Genomic DNA, 20,883 nt, shown 5'->3' with positions numbered 1-20,883 from the left:
GGATCATATTACAATCACCTAAGAAGTTCTGAAAACTTTGCTTCTGAGATAAACAGATTTATTGTTGTTGTTTTATATACAAAAGCACCTATGTTGCCATCATGCAATACTATCTGAATTGCTTTTTCTAGAAAGCACCAGCTCAAAGCAATAAGAAAAACAACCCTCCAGAAAATACCTTCTTAACAACTTGAAGAGGTTAAAAAACAACAACACCCTGGCTGTTATTTTCATTATTTTTCTTGAAAATGTTTTTCAGATTTGAAGCAATAAATTATGGGAGGCACCCAAATGAGTCATTCTCTGTTGATTTCAATGGTCTGCTCTGAGAATGATTTAGCTAGGTACCCCCCCCCCCATGTTTACAAACTTAAGTGCTACAACTTAAACACTAAATATATTCAAGTTCTTATATTTTTATTGTTTTGGAGATTTGAGGAGAAAAAAGCAGCCCTTTCCTTAACAGGATAGAAGCCGACTAGTCATACACAGAGTATTTCTGCTGGAATCAATGTATGTAAGTTAATGACAAATAAGTCCATTTATTTCAGTAGGTCAGATTCAAAGTTGGTATTCTGACATCTGTAAACTACTGACTGCAACGTATTGAAACAGGACATACAAATTTCTTTAGTAGTTTGAAACTTTGAGATATTTCCCATTGCAAAAGTCATCTGAGCATTTAACAAGTGAAATGGGTTTTCGACCAATATTTCATTACGCTAGCTTCAATGGCATAAAAATTAACTGCAAAATAATAAAATCAGAAGTTCAGAAAGTGACCTTTTTGACACATCAGAGAAATGATACAAGAAACCCTAAAAATTAAATAGCTCATAATGTTTTCTGGAACCCCCCCCCCAAAAAAAACCCACCCTATTTTAGAGTCACCAAGATTACCTACATATTAAACAAAATCCTGGCTGTTCAAAAGATTATTATTTCAAACAAATCGACAGGAAATGAAGTTGTGCAACTAAATAAGAACGCTTCATCCCATACTGTATCCTGTTTGATTGAATGTCTTTAATTTCACCGTCGACAATGAGAAGGATGCAGGGTTAGACTTCCAGGCTGATTTTTTTCACAATTTGGATTTTTAATGACACTTTATACATAGATATGATACAGAAATGCATTCAACTCCTGCTGTGCTCCTCTAGCATTCTTCATTTACAGGTGTGTGTGTGTGTGTGTGTGTGTGTGTGTGTGTGAGAGAGAGAGAGAGAGAGAGAGAGAGAGAAAGAAAGAAAGAAAGAAAGAAAGAAAGAAAGAAAGAAAGAAAGAAAGAAAGAAATCCTTGAAGACCTTCCCACCCACCCAGAGAATTTTCCATAAAAATGGTAGTGTTCACAAAGATTATCGAGAAAGATCCCACATTCTAATATAGTAAATATTTCCCCAGTGATTTCCCCCCTCTAGAATGTTGATTAATTTTATCTAAATTGTCCTGTTTCATCGCTCAGAATTTCTAGCTCAACAGTACAGATCTCGAGGGAGAACAGCAGGTCGAACACAATGTGAGTGTGGAATCCTGGGTCTTCACAACCGAAGATCATGGGCTTCAGCAAAGATTCTATTGGCATGGAGATCTTACCATCCTGTTATTCAGAGGCTGAAGAGGCCGCCAGTTGTCCACTAAAGCACAATAGGGGTCACCTGCAGCGTTGCTAGATAGGCTACGAAGCTTTTCCATCTACAGAGAAGTAAAGAGATGTGAGGACCAACCTGGAGCCTGGCTAAAAATGAGATGTGTTAAGCACTGAGCAGACACAATTTCTTCAGAAAACTACCAGAGACCGTTTGGGATGTACTTGCAACCAAACATGAAAGGATAAAGCCAGCAGAACCTGCTTCCATGTAAATGACATAATTAAGGCTGAGGGAGGGGCTTCAAGTATGATTTACGTTGTCAAACCCAGCAAACCCGCTAAAGTTCATTTGTGTTTTGTGCACCAATGCAATATTTAACCGAGAGCAGGGGTGGATTTTGGTAATCTTTGGCAATATGGTGCCCTGAGTGAGCCCAAAATTTGGCACACCCAAATGGATCTTCTCAATTATGGATCTTCTTGATTTTGTGTCCTCTTGGCTTGGAGCCCTGTAGGGTGCTGCCGAGAGGAAGCTAGGAAAAATGGGGATGGAAATATGAATCAGATGCTCTTTGGTGAGTCTCTCCCCTCCCTGAATGTTTTCTTTTGTCAATAAAATTGAGATAGACAGGTTTGTTCATGGCTACAAGAGATAGTGAGAAGAGAGCCTAACCACAAGCCAAACCTTGGCTTAGCTCTGCATGGTACAGGAATATAAAGGACTGGAGAGGACCAAAATGGTTGCAAGCATCTCTTTAGGAGTCAGCACATTCACAATGTCCCAGTAAGCTATAGTTTGGCTTATTGTGCTGTGTAAACCAGGTCTTAGTTTGGGGTTAATCCCCCTGTTACATTGTCAGAAGTTTTTTGAGGTGCATTATAAAGAATATTGGCTTGTTTGATTCTGTGGTTGGGTGAACAAATGCAGAAACTGAACTGAAACCCAAGATGATTTTTAGCCTTTACTCATAGTTCTGATACCTCAGCTTTAGAAATGCCCCAGCATTTTCTCATGGCTGTTGTCAGCACTGAATTCGGGCATGTTATTTCTGATTAACAGAGCAAGGCTTTCAGCAAACTGTATGTGGATGTAGTTCACATGAAATACTTGCATAAGAAAATCTTACCTGGTCCACACTGACGGTGATTGGCTCTTTCAGAATAATCCACGTAACACACTCATCACAAGGAGGTGTAGTGAAGGAGCCTTGGTAGGTGAAGTAGCTCCGATTTTGAGGGAAAAGGATGGACGGATCAAAGTTTTGAAAAGGAACCTCTTTCCCCTTAAATAAATAAAAAGAGAAGCAATATTATTAAATCCAGTTGAAGATCTAGTTGAGGTCAGGGATAAGCATAACTAACACACACACACGGGCAAGAGATTTTGGATATAATATACAGTTGGCAACATGGGGGAAATTATGGAAAGTTGACTTAAAATTTACAGCATGTTATACGCTGAAGGAAAATTATATGAAGATGATGTACTGGGTGTACTTAACACCCAGTTAGCAAAAATGTATACGACTAACTCAAATGTATGTTGGAAATGTAAGGAAAAAGAGGGCACCTCTTATCATATGTGGTGGAATTGTAAAAAGATAAAAGAATTCTGGGAAATGATATGTAATGAACTTTTAAAAATGTTTAAAATAACATTTGTTTAAAAGATCAGAAGCCTTTGTCCTAGGAATTATAGGTGCAGATATACCGAAAGATTTGAGAAGACTAGACTGCTGCTTGCCCAGCAGTGTAAAGAGGAGAAAAAGCCGACAAAAGTGGACTAACAGACAAAATTATTAGAGTATGCAGAAATGGCAAGAGTGACAGGGAAAATCAGAAATCAGGAGGAACAAAGCTTCAACAGGGAATGAGACTTTGGATATTTTGGAGGACCATAACGTGGAAGAATTACAATATGCAGTTGATATATATATATATATATATATATATATATATATATATATATATATGCAGGTTTTGGTGTCTTCGGGTGTCTTCCCGTGTAAGAGTCGGGGTGTCTGTGCGACGTTTCGACGAGGTCTCACTCGTCATCTTCAGGCTGGTGCTTTCGGCTTCTTGTTACTGGAACAGAGCAGAGTCTGGTGTTTGAGTTCCAGACTCTGCTCTGTTCCAGTAACAAGAAGCCGAAAGCACCAGCCTGAAGATGACGAGTGAGACCTCGTCGAAACGTCGCACAGACACCCCGACTCTTACACGGGAAGACACCCGAAGACACCAAAACCTGCATTCCTGTACCCGTGAAAATCTACGAAAGCATATATATATATATATATATATATATATATATAGAAACGTCGCCCAGACACCCCGACTCTTACACGGGAAGACACCCGAAGACACCAAAACCTGCATATATATATATATATATAGAGAGAGAGAGAGAGAGAGAGAGGGAGGGAGGGAGAAAGAGAACCCATAAAGGGGAGTAGGGAAGTCCTAAAATTCGGAAGATTGATTTTGAAATTTATTTTGTAAAACCAATAAAAAATATTTCAAAAAAAACAACTAACACACACATTTTTTGTGACCATTCCCCCCCCCCACAAAAAAATGGGGTGGGAAAGATAAAAAAGGATACTCCACTCCAGTTTCTAAATGTAGGAGGAATGCACCCATTCCTTTAACTGTGTGTACACTCATCTGATAGTGGCTGAACCCAGTTCTTGGAAAAGCCACCCTGCTTCTAATCTTCAAGAGCCAAAAGATTTATCTTGCTTCCCTTATCCCCCTTCTACACATCCACTTCTTCAGAAAACCCTTCTCTTATTTCTATTTTAACTTCCACCTGCCTCTCCTGTGCGTGGTCCCTGTGACTGGTTTGACAGGCCCCCTCCTTGTTTCCTTGGCAGATTATAGATGGTTGCTGTTTTGCAAGTGTGATTCAGTTGTACCCTCAAGTTACCTTGGTCTTAATGGCTTCCATTTCTTCAAGAATTCTCTTCATCTCTGGTTTAGGATCTTTCCCTACCTGTGACAGAGAAACTACAAGATGAATAGCATGGAAGCTTATAAATCACAAATGCAGAATTGATCTTTAACCACCCCATCTGTCTGTTTAATTCTGAGAACATCTTGCACAGAAAAACAGCAAAAACCATGCCTGTTGGGTTTAAAAACAACAGAGAACAACATTTGGAACAATGTGTTTGCTTGACTGTTCATTTTACTTGGTTTGCTGTCACTGAATTATGGTAACATGAATGCAGCAATCTCTCGCTCATCCAACTTTCTACCCTCTGAGGCAAGTCAAGGATTATCTGTACAGATTTTCTTTGGGAATTCGAAGGAAGGGTATAGTACCCTTTCTGTTGTTAAGCCACTTATAAATCAGCTGTTATTTACATAACTATTTCCACTCTTGTTTCTTGCTGTCCAAAGTGATATCAAAATGCAAAAATAGTAGGTTCGTCTCTAGTAAGAATACTAAAATGGCACCTGCCACTCATGGTTTTTGCAAGTTTCTGCATTGAAAATAATCCGTTTGGGGTCGCTATTGGGTTTTTGTTTGTTTCGAAAATATGTAGCCTGGTTATTTAGAGCACTTCTAGTCCTTCAAAAGAGTTTTCATCAGTTGATCAACTCAATTAATCATCTAGGACTGCAACCCTAAACTCATTTCCTAAAAGGTCTTGTTGAATTTAGGTGAATTTACTTCCAAGTAAGCATGCACAGAGGTTACTTCATAATAGAAAAAAGCTGTGGGTTTCTAATTCTTATGTGATAAGAAGCACAGTGGGGATGATTTAAATGAACTGCTTGACAGATTGTCCGTCTGATATGTGTGTTAATTGTGTTCTGTTGGTATAATAAACTGTGGTGTGGTGGAAGAAGTGCTCAGGCGAAGACAGCTCCAGGACTTTTTTTTCAGAGCAGGATCGTCAGTGTCATCTGCCACAGTGCCAGGGTAATTAAACAGATTCTCAGGCAAACAAATGTAGTGATAATGGGGCTTTCAAGTATATTTGTGACTGAGTCACATGGTGGCAGTCAGAGAATGAGAAAAATAATTTTCTTCTCTTCTCTGTTATGGAGCAGACAGTTTCAGCGGCAAAAGTGATTTGCAAAATCTTTGCATTTCAACTGGCTGAAGCTCAGTGTGTATTACAAGCAGAACCTATACTGCCAGGAAATTGTACATAAGATTCTAATTATGCTATGGACTGCTGTTCCCGTGTGCAAACACACACACAAAGGATCAGTTTAGCTGTCTGAATTTTTGGACTCTCCTTAAGGGTGTGGCTGGGGGTGCTGTCATGATGAACTCCTGCACTTCTTTGCTGAGACCCCACTGGTAACAAGGCAGTCCAGACATAGCAGAATCACACTTGCACATTCATGCAATACTGGGGTAGTGTGAGTGATATAAAAGGACATTGTTTCTGATAGACATAGAATGGTAGAGTTGGAAGGGACCACAAGGACCACCCAGTCCAACCCCCTGCAACGCAGGAATCTTTTGCTCAGTGTGGCACTCAAACCCATGACCCTGAAATTAAGAGTCTCACGCTCTACCGACTAAGCTACCTAGACAGCAAGATTGCCAGGTATAATATGTGTAAGAAAAGATAGAGCTTACTTTCAGAAGAATAGCCAAGATAGCCACACCATCAGTTTTTCTCAGAGAATCTGCATAATTGCTATACTTAGGATACCAGTGCACCAAATGAATCTGGAAACAAGGAAAATCTATTATACTAGGGACTCTGCCCATGCTTGCTCACCCCCCCCCCACATTAACCCCTAGAGCCTCCCATTCCCACCCCCATGAAACTACTAAACTTTCACCTTCCGAACCCCATTACTGAATAATAAAAATAAAAATAAAAATACCTTTATCGTCATTGTACAACCTGTGTACACCCACCCAAACACTCAATCTCTTATCAAACAACACACCTCCTCGCAAGTCAATTTCACTATGTTATTTTCCGTTCAACAGCCTAACAGCCCACGGATAGAAGCTATTTTTTAGCCTGTTTTTAGCCTGTTGGTACAGCTGATTATACTTCTATATCTCCTGCCCAAGGGTAGAAGATTAAAGAGGTGATGGCTGGTGGTGTGTGAGTCATCCTGAAGCCACTTCTCTCTTCTATTCTGCAGTCCTGCACTGAACCACTGAACCTGGTTGCAATGGGACACCTTTTTTAAAAAAAGCTGAGTAGCAACAGGGAGTCAGCAGTGGGGATGGTGAGGCAAGAGACCCTGGGCCCAAGCACACATGCACATTGTATAAAGGTGCAAAGCCCTTCTTTTGCACCCTGTGAAACATAAATGCACAAAGTTTTTTAAAAACTGGGCAACGGCCGCCCACCCGCAACTCCCGAGCCTCCCCCAAGCAGTGAAAACAAAGGGGAAAGGGGGCAGGAGATCTGTACCACCGGACACCCCCAGTTTCCCTTTGGCAGTGGCGTCGGCAGCGGCAGTCATATGCGCACATCGTATGGGGACTTCCAGCAAGGAAAAATGGCGGGCACCATGGCAGTGGGAAGCAAGCAGCTCCTGAAGCCGGCCAGAGCCAACTGCGCTACCAGGTTGCCTCTGGGCTGCTGAGGCTGCCACTGCCACATTTCCCGGGGACAGATTTGCAAATCCAGGGACTGTCCCTGGGAACTGGGGACATCTGAGTAACCCTATTCTAAAATTGAGATAGTTGCTTATGGGAGGGTGTTCTACAGGGCGGGTACCACTACCGAGAAGGCCCTCTGCCTGCTTCCCTGTAACTTCACTTCACGCAGTGAGAGAATCGCCACAAGGCCCTTGGAGCTGGACCTCAGTGTCTGGGCTGAATGCTGGGGGTGCAGCCACCCCATTGCACACAGAACACCCCAATTGTAAGTTCCTGCATCTTCCTGCTACCACACATTGCAACTCCTAAGCACCCTTTTCATCTTCTTCCCAGCTATGAAGTCGCTATCCCCTCCTGTTCTTCAGATACTTTCACACACCTCCTTTTTATCTTCTCAACCCCATAAGCGTGCCTCCTATTCTCTTCCTTTTTTGCACACCCCATTTTCACAGCATCCTGTTCTCATGGGGGGGGGGGTGAACAGGGGGCTGTGAAAGACCCATGAGCAGGATCTGATCACAAGAGCCCTCTCCCCATCTGTGGTTTCCAGAAACTGGCATTCAGAAGAATAAGGCCTATGACCATGGAGGCAGAGTATAGCCGTCATGGTTAGCAGTCATTGGTAGCTTTATCCTCCATGATGCATTCTCTAGCGCACAAAGACTCACCTCTCCTGCATGCCTTGTTGCATCAATCACATGCTCTGAGCCTTTGTCATCTGTTGAACCCCAGTGGATGAGAAGCTGACGCAGCCGGTAAGTACCCTGAAGTGGCCCTCCCCTGAGCACTGCAACAAATAGGTCTCGATTAAAAGAAGGCTTTTCTGGGCTGTAACAAAAATGGACAACCATGTACTGCATGGGCCTTTACTTTTAAGGTTAATGAGCACCTCTTCCAAATATGGCTGAAGTCAGAGAGGGCATCTCATCTTCTATCACCTGACACCCTGGGGCAGCTGCCACGGCCCCAGCCACGCTGCCACGGCCTATCGCTGACACTTCAATCAGCACTGGATGACAGGGGATCGACCAGCAGCTAGCCACCATTTAAATTTCCTGCAAAGCCCTGAAGCAATGCTACATTGTGGGCATGGTGACAAAATAAAACGGCAGCTAAACCCAGCTTCCTAGAGCACTGCTGTTGCATTTGCCAATTAAGCCCAACAAGATCCACTGATGGTCAAGTGGTCCCCTCAGACCTGGAGCCATACCTGGTGCCTACAGCACTGTTATTACTACTCTGCCATCACTATAGTGTTCGTAGAAATTAATGTTACTTGAATAAATGGTTGAGCTTACAGAGAGGCTGTATGTACTTTTGTTGCCCAGGAAAATCTTTTAATAAAAACAATTAATAATGATGGTTGGCCTTCTCATAGCTTACACATAAACAAGGTTCAGATTTATCATCATCATGTTGTTGTTGTTGTTTATATGCTGCTCATCTGACTGGGTTGCCCCAGACACTCTGGGTAGCTCCCAACAAAATATTAAAAACACAATAAACATAAAGCATTAAACACTTCCCTATACATTCATAGCAACCTTCTTTGGTAGGCTTCTTTCCCACACACTAACATAAATATTCAAAGCAGCCCCAAGACATCAAACATCTGAACAGGAGCTACCAATAGCAAAACTCCATAAAGCCTCAAGGAAGACTGGAAGGTTATACATGCAAAGGGACACACATTTATTCCGCTTTCCTTGAGTTCAAAGCCAATCTAAAGGTGTAGAGCTGGGGAGTGGTATAACTTTCTAGGACTATATCACTTTAAAATGAGTCAGGAATGCCTCTCCCTGCTGCTGTTTTAAAATCCCTACAAATGAAAAGCTAGCATGTCAGGAAGATTGCCAGATTAAACTGGCATCCTTCTCCCAGGCATCCTAACTCTACAGTTTGCTGTTGAAGGACAATAATTTGATCTCCTTATGCATTCTATAGTGGTACAGTCCCAAGAGGACACATGTCTGTTTGTTTAGTGGTCTTTGGATTTGATTTTTAAAAAACCTCTTGGTCATGATATTTTGCCAATTGTAAGAACTCAAGTGTGCATCTAGTGATTATTTATTTGTGGGTTTTTAAGCTGCCTTGCAGGACACACTGTGCACATGATTTATGAAAGAATACATAGTGAACTACAAAGCAGAAACAATAAAAACACAGCAGTTAATTAAAGTGGGTCAAAATTAAAAAGTCTCAAGAGTTCTCTTCAGTGTCAGTCATGATAGAGCACTGCTGTACATATTTCCTTGAGGAGGGAATTCCACAAACACAGTGTCATCGTGAAGCATGAGGCTTACCAGTAGCACTGCTGGTGGCAATTAAGAACAGGAATTCTTGGTTGAGAACAATAATAGCTCACACTTGTCACTTATGAGTTAATTACATGTCACTCTGTGGGCATCAAGTGAAGCTGAGCCTTTGCCCAAAATTCACACCCCTCACCCATCTATAAATAGGCCCTGACTTCTATCTCAATGAAGAACCAGTTATAATGGCAAGGAAGGTACATTTCACATCACAGGAAATACTTCTGAAGTTCCTTCAAATAACCAATGTAGTTATTGACTAAAATTCCTTTCTCTTATCACACACAAGTGTGATAATTTAATATTGCGGTACTCCCCCCTTAAAATAAACAAAAAAAAATGGGGGGGCGGCAAGTGTCTGTATTTATTTCCTTCCAAACATGCCAGTCAACCCCAAACTGCTGTGAAGTATCTTGAGTTCCCAAGTGCTGACTGTGTGCTTCATACCATAAGAGAAGATGCTTGTGTGAGGGATGCCCTGTGTAGTTCAAACAACTACAGTCAACCCGAAAAAGGAGAGGTCGAAATTAGAGCTGTTCTGAAATGGCACCTGAAAATTCACCACCCTGTTTTTATTGGTGCAGAAATGGTGGGAGGTGCCTAGTTTCTCCAGTGGGAGGAGAATTTGCCAACACTTTATCAGGGAGCTTACCATTAGCAATGACAGCAACACAGCTTATTTCATTTCCCCATAAGGTTTTGTTTGTTTCTTTGTTTTGTTTTGTTTTTGCAACTGTGTTGTCAGCCTGGCTACAATCTTATTGACTCCACAGTGCCACAGACCCAATGTCATCCCAGCAACCGTGCCCACACCTTTTGTGCATTGGGTTGGCATGTGAAGGAACTCCCGTTCACAGTATCCCTTGCATACTAGCTGCGTGCTGCTGCCCATGGCAGGAGTGGGGCTAGCTTACATAAGTGTTGTGGTCTTCCTCATAAATCCTCTCAGTGCATGGGTTGTCTGAACCTCCCTAGAAGGCCATCACTCATAGTGTGGATACATGCGAAGTCTTCTATGTCGCTTTTAGCTCTGTGCACACAATATTTTGAAAGCACATTTGGAACACTTCCCCCCCCCAAAGAATTCTAAGTAGTTTGTTAAGGGATGCCAGAAATTGTAATTCTGTGAGGGCTAAATTACTGTGCCTAGAATTATTTAAGAGAAAGAAGGCGCTTCATATGTGCTTTGAATGTATAGTGTGTACAGCCTCTGCCTTTGCTCAAAAGTGGGACTGCTGGCTCTTAAAGCACCATAGCAACTTGCAAAGCTCTTTGACCAGAGATCATAGCTAAACCAGAGTAACTAGCATGAGCAACAATGCCTCTATCATACCTCCACCAGCTCTCTGAAGAAGTTATCACCTGTTTCTAGTTACATTCCACCCAGTATGAAACCCCATCTCCAACTCTGACCATCCTGCTTTTGCTTAAGAATAAAGGAGTTGCAACAGAACAGGTTTCCTACTATGAAAATGTCAAATGCCCATCTGCCAACTATTCTACAGTGGGAAATTCATATACGTTTTTCTTAGTTATTCCTTATGGCATTGTTTCACTGAAGAAGAACCACCTATATTTCACTACCACAAGATTTAGGAATAACCACTAACTTGGTCAGCTTAAAAATGAGATAGGACAAATTCAAGGACTATGAGCCATGATGACTCTGAAAACCAGCTGCTGTGGGGCATATGTCCTAGTTGTGAGCCCCCAATAGGTAGTCTGCTGTTGGGGCAGAATGCTGGACAAGATAGACATCTGGTGAGATGCAGCAAGATTCTTCTTCTGGTAATAAGCAATCTTTCTCCATTATGGGTTTTTGTTTTCACCCTACAAAACAGATTTTTGTGCATGGAGCTGTTGATTATACCCTTGTGGTGTGAATGCAAGTGTGTGACGGCATAGTCACATCAGCAAAAAACAAAAAACCCCTGGAGCTGGCAGCTTATAATCTCTACTGTAAAAACAATGGAAGAAAATGTCTATTCTACCCAGTAGGTTGCAAGTGGGAGGGAAATTGATTCCTTTTTTTCACAAGGCAGATGCCACTGGGAGCCAGGTAAAAACAAAATCTATCAGGCAAGGAATGTTAGCCCTGTTTATATATAGTTGTGGGGGAGAGCAGGTCTTATTGACGCAAAGCCTCACCTGTTGCCAGATTTATAGTGACAGGTGATAATCCACAAATGAAAACAATGAGGCCAAGTTTTCCCCAAGATACAAAATGATGGCTTTGCCATGCTGTTTTAGGATAAAAACAAAGTGACAGTATAGCACAGTTGGCTATGTCAGTAATGATGCATTAACAGGTCCATAAATAAATAAACATTTGGTCGGCAGACTGTTTTGGCATATTCTTTGTCATTATTGTTAATAAAGTCAGCTATGTGTGTTTGACAATGTGCAATTATATGGCTTGCATTTCCAAGAAGGGAATTTTTCACCTAAAGCAAAACAACTGTCAATAGCAATGAGGCTTTTATTCTATGAAAGTTTGGTAGGGAGACCTCACAGTCTCTACAAAGAGTGTGGAAGTTTTGGAAAACAGGGTGTTCTGCAAGAGAACATCCTTCCTGACCTGCAATGCCCCTGTCCCACTGTTGTAACCCTGGGTCCCCTGAGATACTAAACTTGTCTTTATTTGCAACCTAAAAAGGGAAAGGAACCCAAGTTTCCAGAGCCAGAAAGCTGATAACCCAATGTACTGTAGCAATCCCAGAAGGCCTTTGTTTGAACAACGTTCAAGTTCTTTGACCTCCAGCAATAGCATGGAATTTCAAAGTTAATGCTAACACAGATCTTAAATCCTTTTGTGCTGGAGCACTGCTGGTCTCATGTCAGTGATTGATATCCTATGTGCTGGAATACCCAAGGATAAAGGCTGTGTTAAGCACAGGGCAAAAGGCTTAACGTTGACTTTTCTTTCTTTAGTTGGTATGGGGATGCCTGCACAAAGCAGCGCCCCCGCGCCTCAGCTGTGTCAATTCTTCTCATTCTGACTTGTATCCAGACGTACCCACACAGAAATAAATCACCAGCAACAAAAAGCAGTTATGTAAAGATCTCAAAGGCCCATATAAAGTGTGGGTGGCCTGGCTGCCATGGCTTCATGACAAATGAGGACACTCAGACACTGAAATTGATAGCGAAACTCCCACTAGGGTGATTGTGGTGTCCCCAAAGCAAGGACCTGGAACTCGATGCTCTGGTACACACGCCAAAGTTAGGGTTTCACAACTACTATAGTAGGACAACATCACAAAAGATGAACATTACATCAGCGCGGCAGTAACATCAGGGGAAAAAAACCACTGCAAGCAGATATAATGTCACCAATGTTTAGGATCAGCATCCTTAAGGTCCTAATTCTTAAATATCCAAAGCAGTTTCATCAAGTCCCATGGAGAGCAATTATCCAAAGCATCCCTTGAGGATTACAGCTTAACAGTACAATTAAAACAAACAAACATAAAAAATTACTTAGCCTAGAGTACCGTATTTTTCGCTCTATAACACGCACCTGACCATAACACGCACATCGTTTTTAGAGGAGGAAAACAAGGGAAAAAAACATTCTGAATGAAAGAGTGGATGTATCATTTTTGTGCTTCATGCTGTGGCCACAGACATGTGATCTGATGGTGAATTTGGGCTGACCCAATGCAAAGATCCTGAGGATCCATGTGAATCCATGCTTTGTAACCACGTTTTTGCACCACTGTAGCCCCAGGCAACAGTGGGTGTATGATTTTTGGGGGGCAGGCTGTAGCCATGGACATGCTATGTTCTCTGATGGTGAATTTGGGCTGACCCAATGCAAAGATCCTGAGGATCCATGTGAATCCATGCTTTGTAACCACGTTTTTGCACCACTGCAGCCCCAGGCAACAGTGGGTGTATGATTTTTGGGGGGCAGGCTGTAGCCATGGACATGCTATGTTCTCTGATGGTGAATTTGGGCTGACCCAATGCAAAGATCCTGAGGATCCATGTGGATCCATGGTTTGTAACCACGTTTTTGCACCATTGCAGCCCCAGGCAACAGTGGGTGCGTGATTTTTTGGGGGGAGGCAGGCTGTAGCCATGGACATGCTATGTGCTCTGATGGTGAATTTGGGGTGACCCAATGCAAAGATCCTGAGGATCCATGTGGATCCATGCTTTGTAACCACATTTTTGCACCATTGCAGCCCCAGGCAACAGTGGGTGCGTGATTTTGGGGGGGCAGGCTGTAGCCATGGACATGCTATGTTCTCTGATGGTGAATTTGGGCTGACCCAATGCAAAGATCCTGAGGATCCATGTGGATCCATGCTTTGTAACCACGTTTTTGCACCATTGCAGCCCCAGACAACAGTAGGTGTATGATTTTTGGGGGGCAGGCTGTAGCCATGGACATGTTATGTGTTCTGATGGTGAATTTGGGGTGACCCAATGCAAAGATCCTGAGGATCCATGTGGATCCATGCTTTTTAACCACATTTTAAGTGGGGAGGGAAGGAAAAACACAGAAGGGACAAGGAGCACGAGAGGGGTGTGCAGAGAAGCAGCTGGCTAAGAATGCAGGAGTGGGGTATAACGGGAGGGAGGAAAGGAAGGCAAAAGTTTCCCCCCACCCACCCACCCAAGCCAGCCAGCTCTCTCTCTCTCTCTCCCACCTGCATGTTTTCCGGCTGGAGCACGGAGAGGAATTAGAAGGAAGGATGCTCTGCTTTCCCCTCTGCTTGCCTGGAGGGGAGGGGCTTTCCCTGCTCTTTGTTCCGTTTGAGCAAACACAGCAACGAAACAGAGGAGGGTGGGCAGTAAGACCCTGAGGCAGAATGCAGGAAAGCAGCAGCTTCCTCTTTTCAGGTTTCCCTTCTCCTAGACGCGCGATTTGATTTTTGCCTGATTTTTGCCCCTCCACTCTGGACTGTCGGCTTCAGGGACCACACACTCACTCAATAACACGCACAGACATTTCCCCTTCCTTTTTAGGAGAAAAAAATCTGTGTGTTATAGAGAGAAAAATATGGTAAGTTATGGCTCTACAAACCAAAGCCAGACATGTGTCAGTCTTCCGACATTTTTTAAGTTGAATGGACTCAGAGCTTCCATCAGGAGTAAAGGAAACTTCCATGGTTTCATTTGACTTCACCCCTCCAGTGATGTACTGAGGAAGCCCTCCAGATTTTGCTGAACAACTCCCACCAGTTGCAGCTGACATTACCAATGGCCAGTGATGAAGAGAATTGTGGTCCAGCAACATTTTGAGGGTCGTAAGTGAGCCATTGCTGGCAATGACTAAGGGAGGGGCATCACCTGAAGTGGTTTGTGAATGGCAGACATACAGCTGAAAGCATGATGATGAGCAATGCATAGCCTCCATCACAATACAGTGAATGAATGGTTCTGAATCTACAACCCTACTGCTATTATCATATTTGGAACAGGACCTCGTGGACTATCTATTCTATGGTTTGTACTATGTTCTCAGTCTGAACTGTGGAGTACCTCTGATGAGACCAATGAGCTCTTACACCACTATTTTAGAGACAGGGAATTAGACGCACGGATGATACATGTACAAAAGTCTCAACCTCTTCTGAATATTCAAACTGGCCTTCAGAAGTAGGTTTAAGCTTGGTAAAACCAGATTCCCACAGCAAATATGTCCACAGCAAATATCTGTGTCCCTGTGATGTTATTGTCCAGGCCAAAGGCTACTGCTTGTTCTCTGCATTTTAATGCAGGTCACTCATATTTTGTGCATAATGATTAGGACGGAGGGGGGGCATTCATTTAAGTAATTAAGTAATACACATTGCCATCTAAATATTTTAAAACCCTTCAGGTACAGAGTCTAAAATTGCCTAACTGGACCATCAGAAGGCGGAAGAGCTATCACACAAGCGTATCACAAAAGCATTTCACCATCTTCCCTGGCTTGTAATCTATTTCTAGGTCCAATTCAAGGTGTTGGTTTTGAGTGTTAAGGCTCTTTGTAACGTGCAACCAGGGTACTGAAAAAATGGCCTCTCCCCACCTGAACTTAGCCAAGGGTAGTCTTATGGTGCCCTCCAGGGCTGGCTCACCCATGAATTGGGGTGATACAGCTGCTTTAGGTGGCAGAAGCCTCTGCTGGCACCCCATTCATGCCACTGCCTCCACCACTGGTGAAGAAGTGGTACCAGCAGGAGTGTCGATTTCCAGCAAGATCTCACCAAAATCTCATGGAGCACGAGAGAGCTCACAAAATTTCAGCGAGATTTTGCCATAAATAGCTGCCGATTCCAGCACCACTTTTCTGCTGCCACCAGTGGAGGCGGGCATCGCAGAGGCAGTGCCAGCGGAGGCAGAGCAGAGTGGGACGTCATTTCCCTCCCCCTGCCCATTGACTATTCTGGCTGGGCCTGATGGGAACCGGAGTTCAAAAACATCCAGCACGCACCATGTTGGCTATCCTTGAACTCACCAGACTTTCGAGTTACTCTTTGGAGTCCTTTCTCTGATTGCCACCCACCCAGAGTGTGCTGTGGTGGGGGAGAGGGACTTTTCCATGGTGGCACCACAACTGTGGAGTGTCCTCCTCACAGAACTTCCCCTAGCACCTATCTTGATGTCATTTTCATGCCTAGCAAAGACTTCTTCATTGTTCTGTGCTTCTAATCTATCTTAACTTCAGGCTGTTTTTATAAAGCTGCCCTGCCACTGTAAATCAATAAATCAAATAAATATATACATTGCTTAAGACCCCTGCATGCAAAAAAGTATGAAGTAGCAGAGGGTCTCTGCCACCTCCCCCCAGAAAGATATTAGTAAGTTGAATGATCCCTTCCTGACTTCATTTTGCAGGGGTGCATACTGGTTAACTAAAAGTATTTGTAAGAGATAAAATTCAAAGTTACCTGAGCGATCGAAAGTGTCATCAAATGTAACACGGCAAGTTTTCCCAGTGTTCATTATGGTCTTAGCTGCACCTGGATCGTAGCCAGTAAACCAAGGCAATAGAGCAGGGTCTTTGTAGACATCCTTGGTCAGGATTGCAACAGGTGACTGATTATTCCCTTTAGCCATTGGGTATGTTTCATGCCAGCGATCTGGCCCTAAGGGGGAAAGACAATAAGAGAGCGTCATGTTCTGAATATAAGCTATAAGTCCTGCAAACACTGCGTGGTACCCACTTTCATATTTGCTTAGCGTTTGGCACAAACTTTAGTATCTTGCTCAGCTATACAGGACCATGGTAAATTAGTAAGAAAGAATGGGCAGATTAACTTAAATTTAAAGATTGACAGCTGCAGTCATATATGCCCTTAGCTGGTGAACTTAGTGGCACTTACTTTTGAGTATATGTGCAGAACTGTGCTGGAAGACACACAGCACATTCCCCTCCCCCTCCCCCTTGCCATCATGGATTTTGATGATGATTATGATGGTAAGATTTCTTATCCATCCTTCATGACAAGATCCTAGGGTAGTTTAAAGGTAAAGGTAAAGGTACCCCTGCCCGAACGGGCCAGTCTTGACAGACTCTGGGGTTTGTGCGCCCATCTCACATCTATTGGCCGGGGGCCAGCGCTGTCCGAAGACACTTCCGGGTCACGTGGCCAGCGTGACAACGCTGCTCTGGCGAGCCAGAGCCGCACACGGAACGCTGTTTACCTTCCCGCTGGTAAGCGGTACCTATTTATCTACTTGCCCCCGGGGGTGCTTTCGAACTGCTAGGTGGGCAGGCGCTGGGACCGAGCAGCGGGAGCGCACCCCGCCGCGGGGATTCGAACTGCCGACCTTTCGATCGGCAAGCCCTAGGCGCTGAGGCTTTAGCCCACAGCGCCACCCGCGTCCCTTCTAGGGTAGTTTACCACGCATTAAAAATACAGTAGTTAAAATAGTTAAAACATACTACAATCAAGAGAATAGGGTGGGTTCTAGTGCATATATCTCAGGTGTCAGATGCTAGGATAGAGAGTTATTTATTATTTTACTGCATTGCATTGATATCTCACCTTTTTAATCCATAGATTAATCCCCACAACAACTTTGTGAGGCAGGTTAGACTGGGAGGATCTGTAGGGAAGGAGGTTGTATTTCAGATATTTAGGGTGTAAGTTGTTTAGGGCTTCAAACACTAATGTGAGTAGCTTGAACCGGACCCAGAAACAAACTGGCATCCAGTGCAGCTGTTTTAAAACAGGAGTTATAGGAGTTCTAAATACTGGCTGGGGCTTCAATCTGACTGCTGCATTTTGGACCAGTTGAAGTTTCCAAGGAGTGCCCCATATGGAATGCATTCCACTCATCCAGTCTAGAAGTTACCAGCACATGGAGCGCAGTGACCAAGTCTTCTTTGTGCAAAAGACACCATAGATGGCCAACCAGACTTAGCTGGAAAGAGGCAGTCCTGGTCACCGAAGACATCTGAGTCCCAAGTGACAAAGTTGGATCCAGGAGTACCCCTAAGCTATGAACCTGCTTCTTCCAGGGGAGTATAACCCCATCCAGAACAGGCAGCCTCCTGCCTCCCAGATTAGAGAACTCAGAACATGTAACACTTTTGCCTTTTCAGGATTCAGCTTCAGTTTATTTGCCAACCTCCAGCTCCTAACTATCTCCAAGCACCCATCTAGCACTTCTGCTGCCTCTCCTGATTCAGATAGAACAGAGAGCTAGAGTTCGGTATCATTTGCAAATTAGCAGCACCTCACTAGGAGTCTCCTGAAGACAGATCCCAGTGGTTCAGATAGATGTTAAATAGCTTGAGGGACAAGACAGAAGCCTGCAGGATGGCACAGGGCAACTCCCATGTCACTGAACGATTGCCCCACATAATTGCTTTCTGGAAACAGCCCTGCAGGCAGGAGCAGAACCACTGAACTGCAACTTCCAAAGTTTCCTAAGTTATCCTCACAACTTCCCCGCAATTTAAGTTAGGCTGCAAAGAGCAAGAACAAAATGACTCCTCTTCTAAATGACTCCTCTTCTAAAGCAGGCTGCAGAAGTGAAGAAAGCTTGGAGTAACCGGGAATGAATTTCTGTGTGGAAAGACTGTGAGCTCCCATTCGGTTCTGGTACTCAAAACCATGGGTTTCCAGTAACAACAACAAACAGTCTGTAGTCTAGCTATCCCTGCTCTATGTACAACACCTTGAGCACAGTGTTAGAAACTGAAATATGAAAGCTAAGTTATGGGTGCAATAACAGGATGTCTAGACACACTTTTTATATACAAAGCTGAAAATGAATGAACTGCAGCTAAAATCTTATGTTCATTTTTCACATGGTCTGGTTATCACCTGAAGACTTCAAAAAAACAAAGCCATGCTTTCCCTGCTGGCCCCCCAAATATTCTTAAGAGGGTCCCTTCTGCAGTCTTCAGAGAGTAACTGGAAGTGGGGAGGCAGGAAAAGGTCCTCCTTTCCTTCCACTCTGCAGACAAGCCCTGAATTCTCCCTACACCCCCTTTCCTTCATATAAATATATCTTTTTGGCACCACAATTAACACGTAAAGGCCTGTACAACTGATGACACCCACTTCACAAACCTAGACTTAAGGGTCCTCCAATGACCCCACTCCAAAATTCGTTTTGATTTTAAGCATCACTGTGAGAGTCTGAGGTAGGTAACACTTTAACATGCACTACTTAAACCATCATAACTAACTGGGTAGTATATTTCAAATTAAAAGCACATCTTACATTAAAAGTACATTAAACAAGGCAACTAAAACCTAAACAAAACATGTTGGGTTTCAAAAGGAAAGGAAAGAAAGTTCTCAGGTCCCCAATCCATACACGTTTTGCTTGGGAGGAAGCCCTGTTGAACTTGGTTGGAATTTACTTTTGAGTAACAGTGGCAATTTTAATCTGAAATCTTAGGCGCAGTACTACGCCCAGAGCTCAGAAACTGCTCAAGTTTATGAAATTTCCTGTCGCAAAACGCACCTAGAACAATGGGAGTTTTGAACGCTGCTTGAGTAATGTAGAAGAAAGGTGGGGTGTAAAATTAAATATATGGGATGAGAGAGAGAATTTTACTTAGCTATTTCTACAAAATTTAGCCTGAAAGCATAAATGAAAGCACGGAAAGGCTAGCTTTGATAAGTGCCACGTTGCTTTGTTACAGAGTGCATTCTTGTATACAGGATATCCCAGCTTCAATCCTTCGAAGCTTCAGCCTCCGGTTAAAAGTAAGACTCGGGAAGCAGGTGATGGGAACCCTGGAGAATCACTGCCAGTCAGGGCAGACAAAAATAGAGGGACAAATATTCCGACCCATCATAAGTCAGCTTCCTGCATGCGTGTAAAAATATGCCAGATCAGTCCCCGAATTTTGCTTATTTGTTGGTTGCGTTGAACTGGGTACCAGCCAGTTCTGCGTAGCAGAATGAAAGTGAATTCGGTGTTGGTTTTTTAATGGTCTTTTAGTGGTGAGTAGTGCCAGTAAAATGCACCAGAAAGCATGCAAACCATTGCTTCATGCAACATACAACCTCCCTGCAAACTTTGTGCTTGCAAATCAGGATGAATAGAAGCTACCTCCATCTTCTTTGAGGGAGAAACATGGGGACCTATTGGCCCTCCAGATGTCTTTGGTCTCTAAATCCCACCAGCCCCAGCCAACATGGTCAGGGGTGATGGAAGCTGCATGCAGTCTGGGATAGGTCAGTTAGTAGAACAGGAGTCGCTTAATCTCAAGGTTGTGGGTTCGAGTCCCACATTGGGCAAAAAGATTCCTCCATTTGGACTAGGTGATCTTTGTGGTTCCATCCAACCCTACAATTCTGTGATCTGCAGGAAAGCCACGTCCCCATTCCCACTTTCAGGCGGCAAGGACATCTGTGCCAGCTGAAAGAGCTCAATAGCTGCCCGAAAAGCTTGTGCCCAATTTTGCTAACCAGCGGGTGAAAGGCCATCAACAGAACATACCAAGACTGACCCCAAAGCCCTGGGAATCCAATATAGAAAGAGATACTATTAATGGGGAGCTCCATCGAAAATAAATACCGGGCACCGGTGGGCAAGGAACAGCTTCTGCAGCCGGTGAGAGATGCCCGTTCCCGTTAGCGTAACTGCGCTGCATCTCCTACCCGCTCCCCTCTTACGCGGGGAGGAGGGCGCCGCCGTGGGAAGCCGCAAACTCCGGCTCCCCACGAGAAACCCGCGCCCCACTCACCATTGTCCTTTAAATAGCCCCACGGCTGCAAGCTCATGATCTCCGACGGGACGGTTCGCGCTGCGGCTCCTCCGGCTGCGGTGGCCGCGACCGTCCCCTGCCAGGGCCATTTATAGGGCTCGGCCGAGTCCAGCCCTTAGACAGCAGAGGGGCGATGCTCGCCGGGGGCTGTGGGCGGAGAGGGAGGAGGAGCCCCCTGGCGGACGGGAGCCCTCGAGGGTGCGGGGAAACGGG

At 43.9% G+C, this 20,883-nt stretch overlaps 1 protein-coding gene across 1 annotated transcript; it reads right to left on the bottom strand.

Moving 5' to 3' along the window:
• Positions 1 to 400: 400 nt before the first annotated feature.
• On the bottom strand, positions 401 to 20,771 carry LOC309538433 (carbonic anhydrase 3-like). Its single transcript, XM_082234021.1, has 7 exons — positions 20,650 to 20,771; positions 16,382 to 16,579; positions 7,851 to 7,969; positions 6,193 to 6,285; positions 4,519 to 4,584; positions 2,720 to 2,875; positions 401 to 1,696 (listed from the first exon to the last, which is right to left on the bottom strand). Exons 1-7 carry the CDS (start codon positions 20,684 to 20,686, stop codon positions 1,577 to 1,579), a joined length of 789 nt encoding a protein of 262 aa, XP_082090147.1. The 5' UTR covers positions 20,687 to 20,771; the 3' UTR covers positions 401 to 1,576.
• Positions 20,772 to 20,883: the final 112 nt, after the last annotated feature.

This window comes from Podarcis vaucheri (genome assembly GCF_965113315.1).
Source record: "Podarcis vaucheri genome assembly, chromosome: 8".
Classification (NCBI taxonomy): Eukaryota; Metazoa; Chordata; class Lepidosauria; order Squamata; family Lacertidae; genus Podarcis; species Podarcis vaucheri.
This window is presented reverse-complemented; position numbering and strand designations above follow the sequence as displayed.